Source organism: Salminus brasiliensis, chromosome 8 (assembly GCF_030463535.1).
Source record: "Salminus brasiliensis chromosome 8, fSalBra1.hap2, whole genome shotgun sequence".
Taxonomy (NCBI): domain Eukaryota; kingdom Metazoa; phylum Chordata; class Actinopteri; order Characiformes; family Bryconidae; genus Salminus; species Salminus brasiliensis.
This window is the reverse complement of record NC_132885.1, coordinates 4739843-4763576: the sequence shown is the minus strand read 5'-3', so window position 1 is coordinate 4763576 and position 23734 is coordinate 4739843. Positions and strand designations below refer to the sequence as shown.

General features: G+C 39.7%; 1 protein-coding gene across 1 annotated transcript; it reads right to left on the bottom strand.

The window, feature by feature from the left end:
* Nucleotides 1-15439: 15439 nt before the first annotated feature.
* On the bottom strand, nt 15440-21172 carry fkbp7 (FKBP prolyl isomerase 7). Its single transcript, XM_072684996.1, has 4 exons — nt 20558-21172; nt 19232-19383; nt 17110-17237; nt 15440-15730 (listed from the first exon to the last, which is right to left on the bottom strand). The coding sequence occupies exons 1-4, from the start codon at nt 20767-20769 to the stop codon at nt 15569-15571; spliced, it is 654 nt and encodes a 217-aa protein (XP_072541097.1). The 5' UTR covers nt 20770-21172; the 3' UTR covers nt 15440-15568.
* Nucleotides 21173-23734: the final 2562 nt, after the last annotated feature.

Sequence of the window (23734 nt, the reverse complement as noted above, 5' to 3'; positions counted from 1 at the left end):
TCAGTATGTTCTGCCCTTTTACTGTTATTTTCTGGTTTATATCATGTTCAAAACCTGTGGTCTCCTTTAGACATCGGGCTCTTCTCCATTGCGGGGCCAAATGGTCCCTAGGGCCGTTCTGTGTCCAGGAACAGAAAATGCTCACTTGCCATCTCTCATAGTAATTAAGCGACAGTTTCGTTACATAGTCTTGCACTACAACTACAAGGCTAATGGAGCTAGCTAGTGCTAGCTAACTTACTAAAGCCATAATTTGTGGCCGGGCCGTACTAATGGCTTGCTAGCAGGTATTGGACGAGTCTTGCCTGTAAAATAAGCCACCGGAACGGTTAACCCAATCATGGCCACTGTTTGCCCAATATCCAGAACATGGAGGGATGGCCTACTTAAACAAGCACAGCACAGAGTTTGGCTTTTTGTGTTTTCAAAGGCTGAATAGAATGAAGACTTATGTGAAATGGCCCTTCTGGTCATCCTTTATTAGATACCCCAATCATAAGTCATCGGTACTGTCACCAAAAATCTCGTATCTCCATTTCTGCCGTTTTTCAGTTTTTAACATAATGTGAATCTGTTGTCCAATAGAAATGCTCCAAAATGACACATTAAAAGTTAAGAAGGTTTTTTTCCTTCTCCTGTAAAGCTGCCGTTTGTTTTGCCTTACAGCAACGCTGTGCTCCTTCTCCCTCAGCATTGGAGTAGGTGGGGGGTGGGAGGCTGGGCCAGGCGGTCTTTAGGCTGCGGGTGGGGTGTAAAAGGCTGCAGCCATGATGAATGTCTGAAAGGATGACCTCAGCGCTTGCTCAGATCTGCTCTGCACATTGGGCTCAAGATGTCGGCCTAATTAAACTGCTTCCTGGAAGACGTGAACTCTCCTCATGGGCAAAAAGAGGGCCTGCAGTGCAGGGTGGTGCTGCTAAAATATCACATTAAATATGTCATAGAAGTGTAATTAATAAATTCATTACTATAAACAGAGACATTAGTGACAGCACAAATTGTTCTATGCTGTTGATGCATTTTGCTAGTTTAGCCCTATTAACTCTATGTAGTTCCAGACTGATCCACTGCTTGTGCTTTTGTGTGATTAACTGCAATCAACCAAACCAAATAATGTGATTAATTGTGATTAAGCAGCACAATGTAATTAATTGTGATTAAGAACATGTAACAATGTGATTCATTGATATTAACTAAAAACAAATTATTCATGACTATTATTCAGTATACAAACTAGTGCAATAAATCATGATTAACTAAAAAAATTAAATTTATTTTATTTTATTAAAATTATACTTTATTTTACGTAATGCATCATTATTAAATACATAATACAGTCTGATCAATTGAATTAGGTCTGTTAAAATGTTTGATTAATTGAAAAACTGCACAAGTCAATGATATTAATCATGACTAAGTACACAAAACATGTGATTTCCCGTAATTAAATACATAAAGGTTTGTGTACACAAAATACTGTTTGTTTACTTGTCAGATTTTGTTTACTTTTGTTTACAGAGTTTGTTTACTTGTTGAATTCTGAATTCTCAGTGTTTAAAAGGACATTCAATTACACCACCTCAAAAGTTGGTCATTAATGTTTTCAGTAAAATACACTCAGGCAGCTCAGAATCTGAAAAACAGAAACAGATGTGTTCAATATGATGAACAGAGCAGATAACAGTTCATTCTAAAATGACTGAGAAAGAACATTAATGAGAAATAATTTAATAAATTAATATTCAGAATTCATGTTTCAAAACTAGTGATCCAATCCTGAGGCACAAAAATGTAGCTAAAGCAGTAGCAATGTTTATTGTAGTATATTGTTTAACCCCTTCTCCCCATTACTTTTATAACACACTAAGGATTACTAATCAATAACTACATGCAAAGCAATGTAGCAATGCAAACTGCAAAGCTGAGTTGGTCCTAACTTATAACAGGGGTTGAGTATAACAGATTATGAGTTGATGTTCAATATAAAATAAGAAACATAATTAACCTCTTAAACAGTCTATGCCGAAAGTGTTATTAAAACCTTCTATTACCAGAGAACAGCCCCACCAGTTAGTATAGAAGTCCCTGTAGTTACTGAGTAATACACCTTAGTGTGTAATAAGCTAACGTGCCAATGTTAAGAGGTTAATACCTTAAGTAATTCCACATTTCTGTAGAGTGAGTCATTTCATCCTCACATCACTGCATGACTATGCTTCTGACTGTTTATATGCATGGACTTTATGATCTCACTCACATTTTCATCTTGTTTGGCTTGATGCCACATTTACCATTTTATTTTTCTTAATTAATTTTTATTTTATTGTTGTTTTTATTGCTGTTTTGATTTGTATTATTATCCAGTGTCAACCTGAGAAGGATTGGCTCCTCTCAAGGTTTCTTCCTCTCGACCCGAGGGAGTTTTTCCTTGCCACTGTCACCACTAGCTTGCTCAAATGAGGCTCGAACCTGGATCTCCAGCCTATATAAACTAATTTTAATTGAACTGAATTGTATTAAAATGTCTATTAACATTTTCCTTCACCTTTACACTGTCCCTATACTTTACCTGAACCTCAACCCAGGGCATAACTGTAATTCTAACCCAAAACCTGGTTATACTCCTAACTGTACCCCTTCTTCTTTGAACTATCCCATAGAAGAACCAATATTGTAATGTTTAAAATGAACGAGACATAACTCCCGCTCAAAGAACCCTTGGGAGCACCTTTATTTTGAGAAGTGCAACCCTAAGACTGTTGAGAATCAGTTGAAACATCTAAAGATCATCCGTCAAGGCCTATCGAAACTGTGGTCTCAACATTTCCTCTTGTGAACTATACAAAGCATAATGCTGAAACAAACACCGCTGCACCATGCCACCTATAGCGCTAATGAAGGAGCCAGCCGGGTCATTTACTGTGTTTAGATGTGGTATCCTGTTACAAACACTTACAAACAAATAGTGATGATGAAAGAAGGAAACAAGGGCTTTTACTGCAGAGCAAACCCCAGTATTTATCTAGAGCCCTCTTATTGTTTTTCTAAGCCATACCCCCCTCCCATGTAGCCACGTCTTTCTAGGTGTTTACGCAAGGCCAGCCGCTTTCTGTTGCTGTCCTAATAAAGACCTGTCAATGGCCAAACATGCAGACTTGATCTATGGTCCACATGTGTCAAAATAAAGCACTTGTAAACTGACAGACACCTACATGCAGCTGCTGTTTACTGAAATAACAGGATGCAGAATGTGAGCTCGAACTGGTGTCACTGTTAGTGAAGGCAAATCACTAAGATACACAAAATCAAGAGCTTGAATGGTTGTATATTCAGGGGTGGACGAAGTCCAACAGTTCTGTACTGCACTGTTGGCAAAATAGTACTTGAGTAAAGGTTAAAGTGTTCTGTCTACAAGCAGTGTAATAGGAAGGCCTGTACCCTTACGTATCCATGCAATTATCTGATCAGCAGTGCAGTGCATAAAGGAAACAGATATGGACCGGCAGCTTTAGGTAATGTTCACTTTGACCATCACAATTTGCTTAGTGTTGGTGTCAGAAGGGCTGGTTTGGGTATTTCTAGAACTCAGAATGGTCTAATAAGGAAAACACACCCAGTGAGCGGCAGATCTACAGTTCTGCATATGGAAACATCTTGTTTGAGACAGGCCAAGAAAGCCTGACAGAAAGGCTACAGTAACTCAGCTAAGCACTCTGTGCTATTATGGTGAGCAGATAAGCATCTCAGAATGACCAACATGTCCAACCTTGAGGAGGATGGGCTATAACAGAAGATTGACCCTGTCGGGTTCCACTTCTGTCAGCCAAGACCAGAAAGCTGAGGCTGCAGTGCCTCAGCACAGGCTCACCAACACTGAACAGTGAATGTTTAAAGACCAAATTCTTCACAAGTGGAGAACATTTAAAATTACTGCCAACGTGACCAGATCAGGCTGTCTCAGCAAGTCTTCATCAAACCTAAAGTGTCATCATGGGGCCTATAGGTAGCTCTCACCACAGCTCTTGTCAAGGTACAACATCTACCATCAGATAGAGGCCAAACAAGTTAATTTTTAGGGGATGGATTTTCTTCAGGGCTAGCCTAAAGACTCATCTGTTCAAAGCCCATCGTTCAAGAAGTCCTGGTCCTTGTGTAGGGGTTCTCTGGCAAACGTTAGTCTTGCCCTGATATTTTTTTGACAGCAAGGGGTTTCTCCTAGTGACTGAGTGACACCATGTAAAAATTGACAAAAGGCTGCCAAAACTGATCTACTACAGCAGTCGAATGGAATCTGTGTGGTTGTTGTGGCATGTGGAAGCTGGAATCATTTAGAACGGTCGTGTTCAAAGTCTGTTATCCTGGACTTGGAGCGAGCTGAAGTGTGTTAGTGTAGCTCTCATGTGAAGCACAACCCCTAGGGTACAAAAGTTGTTTTCTCTCTTGGCTTGTATTGTTGTGGTTCGTCTGCTGCTGCATCTCTTTGCCTTTTCATTTCCCCTACATCTCAACTGGGAAATTTCTTCTTCATCATGTGGCCTTCACCTCATGTTAAAGGGTTCTTTCTTCAAGCAATATGTAGATTATATATATCCTCTAACATTAAAGAACTATCCTAAACAAGGAGCTACATATTTTATATATTGTTTAGCATTGTTCTTTAATGTTAGAGAATTGGTGTTTTGCCTCATCATAGCCTGAAGGACTACTTTAGTCCACAACAGTCAGAGCGCACCCTTCATTTATTTGATTTCCTGTCAAAACAGTCATTAAGTAAGTTCTTCATTTTCCAGAGATGTTTCTGAGGAGATCTGACTTATACAATGCAGGAGAAAGTCAAAGCAAAATAAGTGAAAAATTAAGAGTTTCCAAAACTTAAGAGTTTCCAAAAACTTCAGCAACTGATTTAAAAATACAGGAAGGAAATAAAGGAAATGGGATCCCTAACAACCATGCAAGATCTGGTAGACCACCAACACTGCCCCATCAGATAAACAGCACTTAAAGCTTGCATCTTTTAGAGAGAGAGAAAAATCAAGCTTTGCTCTCACTTCAGATCTGAAAAAATCGACAGGTTTTTGTGTCCGCCCTCATACTGTGAGAAAGGACATGGAGATGATTAACGATCATAAGCTCTTACTGAAATAGGAGAAGAGACCAATCAAGCTGCCGAAGCTGATGATGTTTCAGAGTCCAGACCTCAATGTCTTTGAATGTGTTTGTAAGAACTTGGGTGCTGAGAAGCAGACAATGTTCTTAAACCTTATTGACTGGTCTTTTGATTTGTGGATAAATTAACCTGAAAGTGCAACATTTTATTAAATTTGTTCATATACCTCTAAAATGCACCCCAAGAAATCTGTAACATTAGCATGAACATGTACTCAAAGAAGAATTGAGAAAACAGCAGGGCCTGTCACTACCCAATTTGGAACCGAGATCCGATTTGGACTACACATGTTACTGCCCAACATTCTCTGCCCTCCATAAAATTCCTCTCAGTACTAACTCTCTCTTTTTACCTTCTCTGAGTAAATGGCCACCCAGCCCGACCTGCTGGAAGATTGCCCGCTGAGGTCCCCTCTACCTGCGTCAAACCAGCTGCCACCTACCAGTACAACCAGCAGGCCCCCCACCCACCACCACCCATAGCAGACCAGCGGCTCACCCGCCTACCACTGCTACTGCTAGATTTGACCTATCTGCCACTATTTATATCACCATTATTAACTATCTGTTGTATCTGGTTTGGTCATTTTTATCATTAATGTTTAAATAATTCTGATCAGAGGATGATGGGTCAGGTCCCCCTTGTGAGTCTTGGATCCTCCCAAGGTTTCTTCCTCCAGCTCTGAGGGAGTTTTTCCTTGCCACTGTTGCCGTTGGGGCTCACTGGGGGTCTTTGATCCATCATGTCTTACGTTATTTCTTCTTTTTGTCTTTTATTAATCACTAATTATATAAAGCTGCTTTGTGACGACAACAGTTGTAAAAAGCTATACAAACAAATCTGACTTGACTTGACTTGACATGTTCAGCTAAAGTACGTCTATCCTTCTTCAATCCTTGTACAACTTTCAGAACATGTTTATGATGCTGTAAATAAAAACAGTTGTTGCAGCCAGTGTGATGCCCTTAAGGCATTTAGTTCATCTTTTCATTTTTTCTTTCTAGTATTTAAAGATTTGTTGTTGCTTATGTTTGTCTTAAGTTAGACAGAAAAGTTAATAGATAATCTTAAGTTTAAAAAGCTTTTTTTGTAAAATTAATTTTGGTGTGTAATTTGAGGTGCTGTCACTTCCGGTTTGGACTTCCATGGTTTCCAGGGGTTATGCGGCCAAACAAAACAAGGCTGACATGAGTGAATGTTCTGAAACTAGTCTCCTAGTATCTAGAAGCATCAAAGAGGCAATGTCGTAAATTCATCTAGAATTAAAACATAATACAGTCATAGATTAGCAGTTGAGAATAAAATATATTTTAAGTTAGTTAAGAAAAGAGAAGAAACTGTTTACAGTTGTGTATCAGCTAATATATTTTAGCAGCCATGGTAACTTCTACCTACCTACAGCAAATGTTTACAACTAAGCACATTGTATTATAAAATAACTCAGATGCTGAACAAGTTTTGCTTTGTTTATTTACAGTATTTACCTGCATGCTAATGAGGAGGAGTGACAGTAAATGGTCAACCTTACTATGACTCTGTCTTCATTGGATGGTTTAGCTTGGTGTTCAGTCAGAGTTTCCACACACTGCACGAGAACACTACAGCGAGGCTGGAGTATTCACCAGCTTCTTACTGGAACTTTTCGTCCAACCTTAAATGGAGGCCGAATTTTTTGTCTTTTACACCACCAGCACTGCTACTGATGCAGGGCTGTTTGTGTTGCCATGGTGATTGACACTGCAGATTATTCTGCAATCAGTTCTTACTGAATTATTAAGAACATACATCATTCAAATAAGTGATAAATAAATATAGCTATATAACAAATGTGCAGTCAAGGCCCTAAAGGGCTGCAATGTCCATTTTCTGCAGTTCTGGTGTGATCTAGAACCGTCTCACACATGCCTTGTCTAAATCTGCAGCAGCCGTTAAACAGAAGTGGAAATAACATAAATTTAAGTGCTTGCTCGTCCAAATCAGGTGTCTGATTTAAATCGGGTCCTGACAGCACCACAGCGTTCTGCGCTCTCCTTTATGGAGCTGAAACTCCTGCAGAAACAGTAAGAACTTCACATTCTACTAAGGGATATGTTTAGGGTTAAGGTTAAGGATTAAGCCTTTAAGCATTTAGGTCAGAATTAGATTTTAGGGCTAGTAGGTTAAGTAGTAGGGTTAAATTGAGGTGTAGATTAGAATTAGGTTCAGGTGTAGTAGGTTAAGTTTAGATTGAGGTTAAGGTTAGAATTAGGTTCAGGTGTAGTAGGTTAAGTTTAGATTGAGGTGTAGGTTAGGTTTAGTTTAAGTTAAGGTTAGAATTAGGTTTAGGTGTAGGTTAGGTTTAGGTTGAGGTGTAGGTTAGGTTTAGATGTAGTAGGTTATGTGTAGGTTGAGTTAAGGTTAGAATTTGGTTTAGGTTTAGTAGGTCAGGTTTAGTTTAGGTTAAAGTTTAGGTGTAGTAGGTTAGGTTTTTGTTAAGGTTAGAATTAGGTTTAGTAGGTTAGGTTAAGTGTAGGTTAAGTTTAGAATTCAATTTAGTTGTAGTAGGTTATGTTTAGGTTAAGGTGTAGGTTAGAATTAGGTTTAGGTGTAGGAGATTAGGTTTAGATTGAGGTGTAGGTTAAGTTTAAGTTAAGGTTAGAATGTGGTTTAGGTTTAGTGGGTCAGGTTTAGTTTAGGTTAAGGTTAGAATTAGATTTAGGTGTAGGTTAGGCTTAGTTTAGGTTAAGGTTAGATTTAGTAGGTTAAGTTTAAGTTAAGGTTAGAATTTGGTTTAGTAGGTTAGGTTAAGTTTAGGGTGTTAGAATTAAGTTTAGGTTTAGTAGGTTAGGTTAAGTTTAAGTTAAGGTTAGAATTAGGTTTAGGTTTAGTATGTTAAGTCAAGTCAAGTCAAATTTATTTGTATAGCAGTTTTTTTTTTACAACTGTTGTCGTCACAAAGCAGCTTTACATAATTAGTAATTTTATAAAAGACCAAAAAAATAACATAAGAAGACATGAAGGTGTTAAGTTTAGGTTCAGGTAATAAAATCTCACTGGTTGCTTTGTAATATTCTCTGTTCAGATGGTTTGATTGCTGTGTGTCTGGGTTGTGTGTCTTTCTTTAGTACAGACTGAACGAATCTCAAAATGCTCTTTTTGTCACCAATGTAGAAATTCCTCTTGAGGCCAGTCTGGACAGTGAGTCTCCTGAACATAATAGAGGCTGTAAAAAGGTACGGTTGGAGCTCTAAACACTCAAACATCTGATATTAGAGTTAGTTGGTGCGTTAGTATAATATTCTGTTAAATTTGTGTTTTCTGATTTCTTTCCCAGACACTAAAAAAATGAAGAACTTGGACATAAGAGCTGTTTTGACTGGGATGAAATAGATGAAGGCTTTCTGACTTTTACATTGCACTGAAAATATGTTGGAGTTATAAGAGCAGCTCTTTGCCTCATCCTTTTTTGCAGCATGTAGAATCGTCCCAGTTCTCGAGGGACATGTTTTTTCAGCGACTGCACATTTGCAGTCAAACTTGCCAATTTTCCCCAAAAGAAACTGGCCTCGTCCTTGTTTTCCCTGTTCGTCCACCGAAGGCATGTTCTGTACTTTTACTGCATTCTACTGTGTTCTAGCAAATGTCAGAGCAATGCATTGTACCTAAAATACAGTATACCTTTATATCTCTACACTTAGAATGCACTAAATGTCCAAATGTTTGTGGACACTTTTAATGAATGTGTTCAGCTACATGAAGTTGCAGCCATTCCTGACACAGATGTGCACCTGGCTCATCTAGTCCCTGTAGAGAAGTATTGCCAATTGCCTTTGGACTCTCTGGAGCAGATAAACATGAACCTATTGGCACCATGCCACCTAATGCCAGGCCTAGACGGATATAAAGCCCCCCAGCATTGTGGAGCTGTAGAGCAGTGGAAGAACTCTTGTGTTCTCTCAAATGATGGTTGGAGCTCCATCCAATACTTTTGGGATGAGTGGGGGATGATGAGGTGGGGTGGTGATTATCCCCCACATCAACATCCTGAGCTCAGTAACACTTTACTGCTGAATGCAATCAAATCATCACAGCAATGCTACTCCAAAATGTGGTAGGAAGCCTTCTTCTCGGGGCAGCTGAGATAGTTAGTCCAACAATAGCTGGATAAACCCTTTTTTGACAGTAAATGAACAGGTGTCCCAATACTTTTGTCCATATAGTGTATGTCATTATACTTTCTCTCTCTTTAGGACTTAAAGGTGCACCAAAGCATTCTTTGAGTGATCCCATAGAATATCCAGTTTTGGTTCCATACAGAACCATTTGGGTTGAGGAGCTGTGAGTATGAAGAACCTTTACATTGAGGGAAGAAGGGGTTCACACCTGTAGCTCTTTTATGAAAATGCTACATATGTTGAAATAATAGTGGTTCTACTGTCAATAGCATTTCTTAATAAACCTGTAAAGACCCAAGAACAGGTTCTTCACACATCTCCTCTCCAAAAATGAGTCCTCCATGGCAAGAACCCTTTGTACATGCTCAAAAATAAAGGGGCTACAAAGGGTTCCTGCCTTAGAAGACCCATCTATTGAGAGGAGATGCGTGTGAAGAACCTGTAGGACATTTAAAGAAGTCAAAGTAAAGGTTCTCCACCTATTGAAAGGTTCTCCACATTCACAAGTTGCTTCGTCTTGTTGGTAAGTTCAGTAAAGGAGTAATGGAGGCTGAGTACAGTACTGCACAGCTATGTTTGAGCTTGTTACAGAAGCTGTGTTGAGGCTTAGCGCACAATGGACATGTTCATGCTCACACAAAGACACTCTGTGATAATGCAACAGACTTCCTGGGATTTCTGTAAATGCTATGGGGGACTACAACTTCAACACATCCTGCAGCTCGTGAATTCTCAAAGTTCAAGAATGTGTCTGTACAAGCCTCCCTCTCCCAAACGCTCTGGAGGCCATCCTCTAGATCATCTGAACTGCTAGAAGGAGATAGTTCAGCCTCCTGGAATATTAATGCTGTGACCAAATTGTTGTCATAGATGTGTTCTGTAGTCCTGAAATAACGACACTGTAAGACAACACCAAACTACGCCCATGAGATCCTGTGGTGTCTAAAGAGCAGCGTGAAGCCAATGCTCTCCTTTAACCCAGCGCCCTCCTGGTGGTCTTTAACCAGCATGTACTTTGTGAGACCTGTAATCAAGACAACCACTGGATATCCACACATCCCACAGGACAACCGTACCTCATAGACCAGTGACCGAGGAGGTTAAAAGGTAACGTGGATCTGAACTGCGCAGAGTGGTGGTGACTGGAACTGGCTGTCTTCACTATATGTCCAAATATTTGTGGACAGCCCTTCTAATTAATGATTGCATTCAGCTGTACTCATTGCTGGCACAGATGTGCAAATACATACATACATACATACATACATACACAGCTTGTCTAGTGCCTTTTCCAGTGTAGAGAGTACTGCCAATAGATTAGGACCCTCTGGAGCAGATCAACATGAACCTATTGGCACCGTGCTGCCTAATGCGTAGCTAAGGCGTGGGCAAGAGGAAGGGTATAAAGCCCCCCCAGCATTGTGGAGCTGTGGAGCAGTGCATATGCTATTGGCACCATGCTGCCTAATGCATAGCTAAGGCATGGGCTAGAGGAAGGGTATAAAGCCCCCCAGCATTGAGCTGTGGAGCAGTGGAAGAACTGTGTTCTCTGGAACTTTGGGCGCTTTTGGGATTAAAATCCTGACTTTGCTAATGCTCTAGTCGTTGAGTGCAATCAAATACTCACAGCAGAGGTCCTCCAAAGTAGACATCTAGTAGACAGCTATACCCTGGACTGCAGAGACAGTCACTCCAACATAAGTAGGATAAACTCTTTTTAAAACCCTTGATTTAGGGAAAAAAACAAGGCATGGTGTGCAGGTGTCCCAATACTTTTGTCCATATAGTGTAACTCCCAGAAAGTTATCACTGTCTGAGGCCTGTACTAGGCACTATTCTACCAGTTTCCAGAAGCTTTTGGCCTAAAATTCATGTCATTCATGGTGGAGGGATACATGGAAGGTGCTATGGGGAAAAATAGTCCCAGGAGAAAACTCTATTTTACCATCTTTAACATCACAAATAAAACTCAGAAGACACGTGGAGGTGCACTGGTGACCCTTGCTCTTATCACCACCACTGTAAAGAACTCGGGAATTGGTAAGTTGCTTCACAGTGACCCATTTCACACCAAACCCCACTCTGTATGACTCTGTTTATATCTCCAAGACTGAATTATGGATAACTGCTGTAATTCAGAGGAATTCCCCTTTAAATCGGAGCACAGGAATTCTATCAGGATGATGTTTCTGCTGCATTAGTAGAACCAAACACATGCAGCTAGATACTTTCCACCTGCATGGGGGTTAATTATACTAAAATACAGTCTCGTCAAGGAGTTTCTTGCTAAGGCATGCCCTAGATTGTTTAATTGGCATTCAAACTGAAGTATGCTCACTGCATGTCAATGTTTTTTCCATCCTTTTAGGACAACCCTCCCCCATCCCTCCTGTCTGGCTCTGCTCAGAGTTGGCCTGGACATGGCTTATGTCATACCTTTGGTTCGTGTAGTGGGGAAAGGGAAGGGGTCTGGAGATTTACTTACATGCAGAGAACCCAAGCTTAAACCAGGGGTTCTGGTGATGATGGGCTTGCTAAGCTGTGACTGGACAAGATTGCTTATTAACATGTCTACCATGTTCCTTGTCCCTGAAACAATGAAGGGGGGGGGGGGGGTTCTCTTCTGGCTAAAAGAGTACTTTCTGTCCAGAGGAGAACAGTCTAAGATGAAGGATCATGTTTCTTGGAGGAGTGGGAGAACATGGTCATAGCAAAGGAAAAAAGCCAGGAAATGTTCTGAATTAAAAAAAAAAAAAAAAAGGTTGAGTTTAAAGTCTCTCTCTCTCTCTCTCTCTCTCACACACACACACACACACACATACACACACACACATTCAGCAGCTGTAACCCATTGAATGTTCAACATATCCCTAGTGGATCAGATCAGGGTCAGCTCACCTGATAGCATCTATTGTATTAGAGCGCCTCCTAGTGATTTGTATGAATATTGTGCCGTGGAGAATGTACAATGTTTCTGAACTGAAAAGTGAACTATTCACTTATTAGATTAATATTATGTTCATATTTTCATGTTTCATGTTCATGTTATTTTATGTTATACAAACAAGAATGTATTATTATTATTATTATTATTATTGCATACTGTCAGTATTTATTGACTTTATCTATTTACAGTATCTATTTAATGTTTTGTCAAATTGTCTTAAGATGTAATCACTTCTGCTACAGTAGCAGTAGTAGTAATAGTAGCTGCTTTGCAACATCATTCAGTGGTAGAAATGGTGGTAGTTGTAGTAGCAGCAGCAGTAGTAGTAGTAGTAGTAGTAGTTAGTAATAGTAGCAGTGGAAATGGTAGCAGTAGTAGCAGCAGTAGTTAGTACTAATAGTATTAGTAATAACGGATAAAAATGTTTGCAGATGACTAAACTACTAAAATCACAGTCTACCGCCATCCTCTTATCCACTGCTTCCTGATCAGGGTTGCAGTGGGTCCAGAGCCCACCCGGGATCATTGGACGTAAGGCAGGAATACCTCCTGGACAGGATGCCAGAACATCACAGGGTACCACACACAACTATTCACTCACACCTAGGGCCTATTTAGCATAGCCAAGCACACCTACCATGTTTGGCTATGCTAAATTGGCTCTGGGTGTGAATTGCCCCTACCATGCATGTTTGGCTATGCTAAATATTCCCTACATGTGAGTTGTACCCTTTGATGGACTGGCATTCTGTCCAGGTGTGTCTTTTTGAGAGCTCAGAGGATACTAGATCACCCGGAGGGAACATAAGGATAAGAGACCAAACCCCTCACAGGCAGCGACCGGAGTGAGGATTGAGTGTGTTAGTCCTACCAGGAGACTCAGCATCACCTGTCTGTAGCCAATCACGGCCTCCACCTGCTTAAAAGTATACTCTAATTACACATGGATTTTTTACTGCTTTCAGAAGTAACTCCACATCTCTCCCTCCTTCCTCCTCACTGTCACCAGTTTGGTTCCGATGGCAGCCTGGGGATAGGCTCCGCCCCTTATAGGGTTGCAAAATTCCAGGAATTTGGGAAATTTACCATGGATACCATGAATTTTCAATTATTATGGGAATTAATGGGAATAAAATGGAAATATTAGAAGCTAAATGTGAGAAACTTATATATAGTTGGTTAAAAAATATACAGAAGCAGAATCTTGGCTAAAATAATGAGATAAGATACCAAAACAGTTACACAGCAAAGCTGCTCCTCAATCCCAGACACATGGCCCATTACACACTGCAGGGCTATTGCGAAGACCACACCCCCTGCATTCAGGTATTCTTTTATATGTCCAGATGATTTCTAGAAACCGGACACTCACCACTACTGAAAGCACACATTTGGATCGAAGGACTTCCTAAATTTTGGTAATATTTTGACGAGATTTATATTTTTATTGACAGTAATAGCACTGAAACATTAGTTACTAATGCAATTATTAATGATTTTCAGTAATGTAGAATTTATTATATAAATTGTTTATTCTCTATGTATTGTGATTAGTTCATTCTTTTATTAGACCCTTAGTAAACCTCTAATTTGCATTTCTTAAAATTAAATGTTACCAAGCAAAGCTATGTTGCTTGGCAACCATTGCCTACTGTTATTGATCAGAATTACTCGGGGGAAGGATTGATTATTGCCGATACTGTTATTTATTAAATGTTAGCATATTTATGATACCATTTTATAACATCAGCTATCTGGTATATCTGGTAAATGAGCAATTTGGCTAGCAGGCTAGCAAGAGGTTAGCTTACCAAGGCTAGCTTAGGCTAGCTACCTATATATTTTGCCTCAACCTTGTAACCATGAATTAATACTTATTAATACTAACATTAATTAATATGAATTATTTATTTAACATTTTGAAGACCATAAGAATGCTCTTTTTATTGTTCAATAAAAGAATTAAGCATTCATAAAATTCTGCTTGCAACTAACTATGTGCCTTTTATGCTTTCATGTCTGCTGTTGACAAGAAAAACAGTACATTGATGACAGGGTATGATATAGTTCCTTTAAATGATCTAATACTTCCTATTAATTCTAACACCTTCCTATGGAACGTTTACATTTTGGAATATTTCCAAAGTTTCAAAGCTACTTCCCAAGGTCCTACATAAAAAGGTTACCAGTAATTTACTGGATATTCCTCCCCTTTGCAACCTTAGCCCCTTGCCTCTAAGTTCGGCAGGATCTGCAAGAGTCCCGATGTTGCAAGACCTGGGCTGACGATGGGGCCTACGTCAAAGATTTTACCTATCTGCCACTATTAATATCACCACTATTAACTATCTGTTGTATCTGGTTTGGTCATTTTTATCAATAATTAATAAATAGTTCTGATCAGAGGAGGACGGGTCGGGTCCCTCTTGTGAGTCTTGGTTCCTCCCAAGGTTTCTTCCTCCAGCTCTGAGGGAGGTTCTCCTTGCCACTGTCGCCGTTGGGGCTCACTGGAGGTCTTTGATCCTTCATGTCTTACATTATTTCTTTTTTGTCTCTGTCTTTTATTAATTATTAATTATGTAAAGCTGCTTTGTGACAACAGTTGTAAAAAGCTATACAAATAAATCTGACTTGACTCAACACAGTTTTAACCTGCTAACATCGATCCCATCTCAACATTTCTCAAGATTCAATTCACACTTCGGATGTTTCCCAGCATTAAATAGATTTGTTCCAATCCACCATTAGTAGCATCTGATTTGAATTGTGTTACAGTCAGTTCTTGAGTCAGGAGACTAGAGATACATATATTAAAGAATATCCATCAAACCTAATGAAGAACTGATGAACCAAACCAGATTCAGCAACCCTGGACCTTCTCCTGGAGAGGTTTGGAAATACTACCTGTATTAATAAAATTTGTATTTATGTTCAGTGATGTTATGAAAGACCAAAAAGGTGGGAGAAGGAACATGTCTGAAGCCCCGCCTCCCAAACTAACATCCTATAAATACCATCTCTACCTTGATCATGTGTCCACCACAAGCCTTCAGCCTCTTCCCAAACCACCACATGCTGAGGGCACGGTGCGATCTATCAACTACGTCTGCTGGCCAGATAAATCTAAAATGTGTCTGAAATGTTTACCAGTACGATACAAACACAACCAGGTACCAAAAAACGTGTTTATTAAAAGCTTTAGTGGTGTTTATTATTAGACATCTGCTCCTCCTGAAGGTCCACAGCACACAGAGTGCATAAAGAAAAATGTCTGTAAGTTAGAGCAGGTTCTCGTGGCAGCTACAGCTCATCGTGCTCATAGACGTTATACTCCTTTACAGACAGAGTCCCGTCCTCGTCTTGGTCGTTCCTGCGGAACACATCAGTGACAACATCCTGGAAGTAGGACTCTTCCTTCTTCACGTTTAACTTCTTCGCTTCCATCTTCAAGTGCTGATACACCTGGACATCAAGAACAAGAGGACAATGAGAACAACTGCCATTGGCAAGACGCTCACATTCAGTCACTCACATGTTTTGGAGTGAAGGAGTGTAAATGTGCACATCGCAGAAGCTTAACAGCTTCTAAAACTTCTTAACTTTCAATGGACATTTTATTCCAGTCATTTCGGAGCATTTCTATTGGTCCACTCATCATAAAAAAAACACCTGACAAATTATATCCTGTTAAAAAGTGTAAAATAACAAAAATAGAGATATATATAACAAAGCTTGGTTCCAGGTTTCTCCTGGACGCCCCCCAGTCCAGCCAGCACAGCGTGGAGGATGTGTTCAACTCCATCATCATCATCAGCAGCAGCAGCAGCTCACCTGATTTACCATCATTAAGTCCTGATTTACCACCAAACCAGGTGTTGATCTGAGGAGAACTCTAAATAACACTAGACTCCATGAGACAGGAGAACTTTGGAGATGTTCTAATGATGAACACAGTGATGGAGAACCACCACCACCTTCTGTAGGAGTGTTATTATTAGTGTTTATTCTAATATGCTATTATTCTAACTGCCTGTAATTATGCTTTAGATGTGCAGGTGTCTAAACCCATTTCTCTACAGCCAGCCAGACACCAGGTGATTTTCAGCCCAATTCAGTCCAAATTTGAGCTAGATTGGCTGATGTTTGGCATGCTGTGTGAGAGGGGAAGCAATGATTAATGCCTAAATGAGCTCCCAGTGAGCAGTCGGACAACCTGATGGACTTCTGACGTCACAAATCTTGGTCTTGAGGGCCAAGCAGTCTCATAAGATGATTTTTTAAGCTGCACGCTGTAGGTTGTATTGGTTACAGACAACTACACACACACACACACACACACACACACACACAGATATATACACACACACACATACATACATATACATATATATAGCCAGTAAATGAGTGTATATATATATATATATATATATATATATATATACTCATTTACTGGCTGATAACCCCCATCTGAGAGTCACAGACTACACAGAGGGAGCTTTAGTCTTATTGTTATTGCTTTTTTGATACTGGTGACTGTCCAAAGTGTTAATGGATGTAGAATATCATTTGGGGTGAAGAGTAGAGTATTGTGGTCTCCATACTGACTAGTGTTCAGTTATTAGTTTAGTTTAGTATGTAAGCTTAGAGGTATCTCTGAATTCTAGTCTATTTAAACTATTTATACTGTGTCTATGTTGCACCATGGTCCTGGAGGAACGTAAATGTAATATTTGTGTAGTTCTTTCAGACTTGTGTTATTACTCATGCAAAAGTGGTCCTAAGAATCTGAGCCCAAATGTCAGCAATGACTGTAACCGAGACCATTGTGTGACCTATATTACCTCATCTTTTGTAAGTGTCCGGTCATTATTGAGGTCCATTTCTTTAAAGGCTTCAATGCTGCGAGGTCCTCGTCTGACATGCAGAAGCTCCACATTAAAGATGATGGTTGCATTGGGTGGCACGGGATCTGTGGCATCAAACAGAAAATGATTGAGATGAGTGAACGCTTGGAGTTTAAAAGCAGTAATGAAAGAAGAAATGTAATAATCTCTCAGTTTCACCAAACATTTATTCATTTATTTAACACTTTCCTTTGCCAGCCAACTGTGGTTGCTTTCTAGGTGCTCAACCAACGAACCTTGACCTCAATTTCAATCCTAAAACTGCCCTTACGATGCTGAGAACCAACTAAGAAATTGAGGCATTTGGCTGATGCTCTTATCCAGAGTTATTTTGAGGGAAGAATAAATGTACACTGTTATATAAGCTGGTGGTAGTGGTTGGTGTGGCGCAACAGATAATACCACTACCTGCTAGTGAGCTACCTCACCACGTGGGAGACTGGGGTTCGATTCCCAGTCTGGGTGACTATGCTGCGCTACCCCAACAAGAGTCCTTGGGCAAGACTCCTAACACTACATTGGCCCACCTCTGTAATATGAGTAACCCTCGCTCTGGATAAGAGCGTCAGCTAAATGCCATAAATGTAAATGTAAATATAAGCTGCACACAGACGACTTTTCATTGTGTCAAAGTGTCATTTTGTCAGTGTTGTCCCATGAAAAGATCATCATTATCAACATCATTCATTTTTACATCATTCAGCCCATTTTTACATTTCCCAACCTCGGGTTATCAACTTTATTCTCAAGGTTATTGCAAAGGAGGCCATTCAACTAGGCAAGCTACACCTGGTACCCTTATTACACCAGCAAAATGACATTTTTCAAACTAACGAATGAGAGAAAAAACTCACACAGTGAGTCTGGACACAATTAGCAGCTCAGTTGATTGCAAAAAGCTACATATCACTGGAGAAGAGCTTTGGGAAATACTCAAGTAAGTACTCGCCCATCTTTGTCTCATTTTAAACAGCAGGACTGCATTCACAAATAAATCTGCTGGGGTCAGTGGGATCCTACCATGACTAGTTAAGCTGGACTGTGGTAAACTGCTATAGGATGAATGGGGGGGGGGGGGGGGGTTGAATCATTTATTATATAATAAATTATTATATTATTTAATCATTTAAAGCAGCTACTGAATACATGTTACTGGATACATTTGCAGTAGTTACTGAATAACTAATAGCAGTCACAGAATTGTTGACAGTAGTTATTAAATAATGTATAGTAGGTCTAGCATATTATGATGATATCATCAGCACACCTGAGCAGTAGAACAGTCTTACGCAGTGGTTTAGTGACTTTTATCAATACTTTATATAAATAGTTCTGATCAGAGGAGGACGGGTCGGGTCCACCTTGTGAGTCTTGATTCCTCCCAAGGTTTCTTCCTCCAGCTCTGAGGGAGTTTCTCCTTGCCACTGTGGTCTTTAGCTGCTCACTGGGGGTCTTGGGGTTTTGTTTCTTGCTGATCTCCTGTCCTCTTAATGTTTACTGATTCTGTAAAGCTGCTAATGCCAGTGATAATGCCAGTAATATAAAAGCTGATATACAAATACATTTCATTTACGTAATTATTTACAGTAGATACTGAATCTTATATCATCACTGAACATTTATAATAATTATCTATATGATTTACATTTAAAATAAGCCTAGGGTTCAGATAGTTCAATCTAACATGCCTGGACTCAACAAAACGAGCACAACAGCTCCCCTCTCGACTGGGAGACAGTAGGCTAGTATAAGGCTATAAGTATCAGGCTGGTGTGTTGTGTGTGTGCTAATTATAGGATCTGGATTGGGCCTAGGGCTTCAAATGTACATTTCTGAGGTTTTAAACAAAGGATCCTTCACAATCATGCAGTTATTTTGGGCATCTATAAAAAAGGCAGGCTAGAAAAGCTGTGTTTATTCTTTTCACAGTTTAAATGTGAATTTAACTGATAAGTTATGATAAAGAGTTCACACTGAAAGCCACTGTACTGCAGAGTAACGTCACACACTCCTGCTGCTACTCTGAGCCAGGCGTTCGTCTAGGGTGAGGCAAACTTACGCTTCCCCTGTTCTCCGAAGGCCAGAGAGGGAGGTATTGTGATTTTGCGCTTCTCGCCAGGACACATGTCCTTCAGCCCCAAGTCCAGACCTTTGATCACCTCTCCAACACCCATGACAAACCAGTGGGGTTCACCGCTTTTAGCAGATCGGCTGGAAAAAAGAGGAAGAGGTGGAAACGTTAGATCCTCTAGCAGATTATGACATTTTCTCAATAACGTCCACATTATTACAGACAGATCATAATATTTTATCGTATCGTGATAACAATAAGCTTCTCTAAGTGTATGGAGGAGACTTTTGGTGCTTAATAAACACTGATCAGCTGTAGGTTTCATTACTAACAGTGTAATTAGACTGGATTAATTAGATAAAGAGCAGCAGATGTTGAGTAGAAATCACTGTATTCAGTACAGGAGAGGATCTGAATCTGTCCCTGCTGATGTATTTAGTCTGTGATTACATAAATATCATGTATCATGAAAAAAAAAATCTTTAAATATCGTGATATAGTATTTTTACCATATCGCCCAGCCCTAATTACAGAACTCTGCATTTGACTGTACATAATATGTACATACTTCTATACATCTATATAACATTCAGTACTGCACATCTGTGGAAATTAGAGAATGGAGAGCTGCTGATCTGGGCAGTAAGTGTTTATATCCTCAGTAAATCACTGATATTAGAATAAACACTAATAATAATAACACTCCTACAGAAAGTGGAGGTGGAGGTTCTTCATTACTGTGTTCATCATTAGAACATCTCCAAAGTTCTCCTCTCTCATGGAGTCTAGTGTTATTTAGAGTTCTCCTCAGATCAACACCTGGTTTGATGGTAAATCAGGGCTTAATGATGGTAAATCAGGTGAGCTGCTGCTGCTGCTGGACTGGGGAGGGGGCGTCCAGGAGAACCCTGGAGGAGCCAAGCTCTGTTCTTCAGACTAAAGATCTCACAAGATCTCACTACTTTCTTTCTTCAGGATATATATTCATGTTCTGATGTGATCTGGAGATTTTTACAGTAATTATAAGTAAGTACAGTCATTGCTGAGAGACATGGCTTTAAATAATGTGGTTATGTGCCTATACATATACATGCATATATGCATATTTGATTCTGGTAGTTGATCTTTATATTATGCCAACATTTCTTGCAGAATGGACCAAAAGAAATGCTCCAAAATTAAAACAACTGAAAGTTATAAAGTTTTTTTTTTTCTTCTCCATTAAAATGATAATTTTTAAGGATATTTTGCATGACAACCACCCTATACTATCTAATATCTGAAATGCTGTGGGTTTGCAGACTACAGCTTTACCTGCAGTAGAACTGAGAGCCGTCCTTGGCGAGATATCCATCATAGTGTGCATTCAGCAGATCTCCTTTTTTGGCTTTCTGGGTGCAGTTCTCGGGTTTGAACACCACCTGAATCTTAACCTCATCGTTTGATTCACTCGCATAAATGAAGTCAAAGAAGGAGGCGAGGATTTGAAGGTAAAAGATGAGGTAAATGATGGACCTCTCAGACATCTTGAGCGTCGGTCTGTCTGCGTGGCAAAACTCTCCAAGCCTGGCGCCGCCCTGTTCCGGAACACCCCAAAGTTTCAGCCTCCAGCCTGGAGCGAGTCGCGAACCAACCGAGTCCTTCCTTTGAACCGTTATTTTACTTCGTTTCGCTGGAACCGATTCCCAAGTCTCGCCTGAATCGAAGTTGTAGTTACTAGCTACGTCAGCGGTCACCAACCCTTTAAACCTACTCCTCCTGCAGTTTTACCTCCAACCCACCAACCCGGAGCACCACCCCAAATATTTAACCTCCCAGTCTGGAGCGAGTCGTGAAACGAATGATTCTTTTCATCTGAGTCGGTTCTTTAACTGTGTATCGTTGGAACCGATTCCGAAGCCTCACCTGAATCAATGTTGTCACAACTACGTCAGCGGTCACCAACCCCTCAAACCTACTCCTCCTGCAGTTTTACCTCCAACCCCCCAACCCCTAGCACCACCCCAAATATTTAACCTCCCAGTCTGGAGCGAGTCGTGAAACGAATGATTCTTTTCATTTGAGTCGGTTCTTTAACTGTGTATCGTTGGAACCGATTCCCAAATCTCACTTAAATCGATGATGTCGCAACTAAGTCAGCGATCACCAACCCTTCAAACCTACTCCTCCTGCAGTTTTACCTCCAACCCACAAACCCGGAGCACCACCCCAAATATTTAACCTCCCAGTCTGGAGCGAGTCGTGAAACGACTGATTCTTTGAACCGGTTCTTTAACTGTAAACTCACAAGTCTTACCTGAATCGAAGTTGTAGCATCTACGCCAGTGGTCACCGGGCCTCCTCACGAGTGATTTAACTGACTAACCTGAAGCACCCCAAACATTTAGCTCCCACCCTGGACCGAGTCGTAAAACTACTGATTCTTTGAACCGATTCTTTAACTGGCTATCGTAGGAATCGGATCCACAATCTCACCTAAATCGAAGTTGTAACAACTGTCAGTGTTCACCAACTCTCCAACCCTCCAGGCCTACTCCACCTCCAATCAGCAGCACCCCAAATATTTAGCCTCCCAGTCTGGACTGAGTCTTAAACGACTGATTCTTTGAACCGGTTCTTCAACTGTATCGTTCAAATCCGTGTATTCAAGGTTCACTTAAATCGAAATTGTCGAAACTACGTCGGTGGTCTCCAACCCTCCAACCCTGCTTTTGCAGTTTTTCCTCCAACACACCAACCCGGAACACCCCAACATTTCTAATACTACCCATGATCTGAATCTTTTGAACCGGTTCTTTTAGTGAATTTCAGAGTTACTGTGCATAAGTAAAAGGTTACGATGTAGAAATGCTCATTCCCCCATTACTTTCCATCTTTTACCATTATTCAGCTTCTGTCCATGTGCTCAGTTTAACTGCTCCATCCAATACTTTTGAAGTGGTGATCATCATCCAACATCCTGACCTCACTAACACTCTTGTTGTTGAATGCAATCAAATCCTCACAGCAATGCTTCTCCAAAATCTAGTAGAAAGCCTTCTTACCTGGACAGTAGAGACAGTTCCTCCAACTTCTTTTTAATACCCTTGATTTTAAAAGAAATAATAAACGAGCAGGTGTCCGAATACTTTTGTCATTATAGTGTATGTATATATATATATATATATATATATATATATATATATATATATATATATATATATATAATGACAAAAGTATTCAGACACCTGCTCGTTTATTGTTTCTTTTAAAGTAAATGAGCAGGTGTCTGAATACTTTTGTCAATATAGTGTTTTTTTTATATATATATATATATATATATATATATATATATATATATATATATATATATATAACACTGCTTATGTACTGCTTATGTACTGTATATATATTTTCAGTCATACCAATATTTTATATATATTTAAATATATTTGTACATATACATATTTAGTGCCATTGAGAGTATCTCCTTAATACTGTATCAGACAAAATTCTTTATTTTCCATTTTTATTAGTTCAGTTTTTCCTGCAGCTCATTTAAGCTCAACATCTGGAGGAGAATAAGGACCAGGCACTTTCATGCAATTTACATTGACACACTGAATAAAGGAAGGAGTGCAGAGTTGCCTGTGATACATGGTGTACAGATACTGTATACAGTAAGTAACCCATGCTTTGGGTGAAGATGCTGCAGTATGTCAGTAGCATGTGCAGTGTGTGATGCAAACATCTGGATGCATTCATTTGAGGTGTAGCCTTGTCGTTTTGGTTGAGTGCCCCACATTACTTCCTTTAGGTTCTGACCCACTGAATAGAGAACCAGAGTGACCCAGAGTGAACCACCTTTTTAAAACTATCCTTTTTTAAATATATATATAAATACATATCCTTCAGCAGACGAGGCGACCTATGAAGCCGTAGATCCCTGCAGACACAGGAAACATTTCTTTTAGGATTTTGAAATTGATGGTTGGTCATTTATCTCATCGTGAAACACACTTACCTGGACTCTTGTCCATTCAGAGCTTGTGAAGACGTGAAGAGTGTGTGTGTCTCGTCTTAATACAACCATGTTTTCTGTTGTAAACTCTGACATATCCTCCTCATTGTCCACAATATAGATCTGCTGCAAGATCAAATGGAGCACTGTCATGGAGGAGATGTGAGCATTTATGAAAGTCTACAGTGATATAAGCTTAAACAAGTCAGAACTGGAGGCCAATCAACCAGTCCTTCGTTTATAGAATTACTAATATCTATATTTACAGAAAACAACATTCATAACTAACAAAATTTAATGAGTACAACGCTTCATTAGTCTAGCCTTTCAGTTAAGAGTCCGATCAAATATGACCATCACTGTAAAACCTGATGAGTTATCTGCGTCAAACCATTTCAGTTTAATAAGTCCAATCATCCGAGCTTAAATGAAACCCTGATCTGAGTAGAAACAACATACTTGTTAAGTATTAAAAGTAATTAGGTAAATTA

Coding starts and splice junctions, on each gene's coding strand:
- fkbp7 (XM_072684996.1), bottom strand. CDS start 20,769: ATGTCTGAGAGGTCCATCATTTACCTCATCTTTTACCTTCAAATCCTC. Junction 17,238..19,231: donor CTTCGGAGAACAGGGGAAGC/GTAAGTTTGCCT, acceptor TTGATGCCACAG/ATCCCGTGCCACCCAATGCA. Junction 15,731..17,109: donor GGACACTTACAAAAGATGAG/GTAATATAGGTC, acceptor CTTGATGTCCAG/GTGTATCAGCACTTGAAGAT.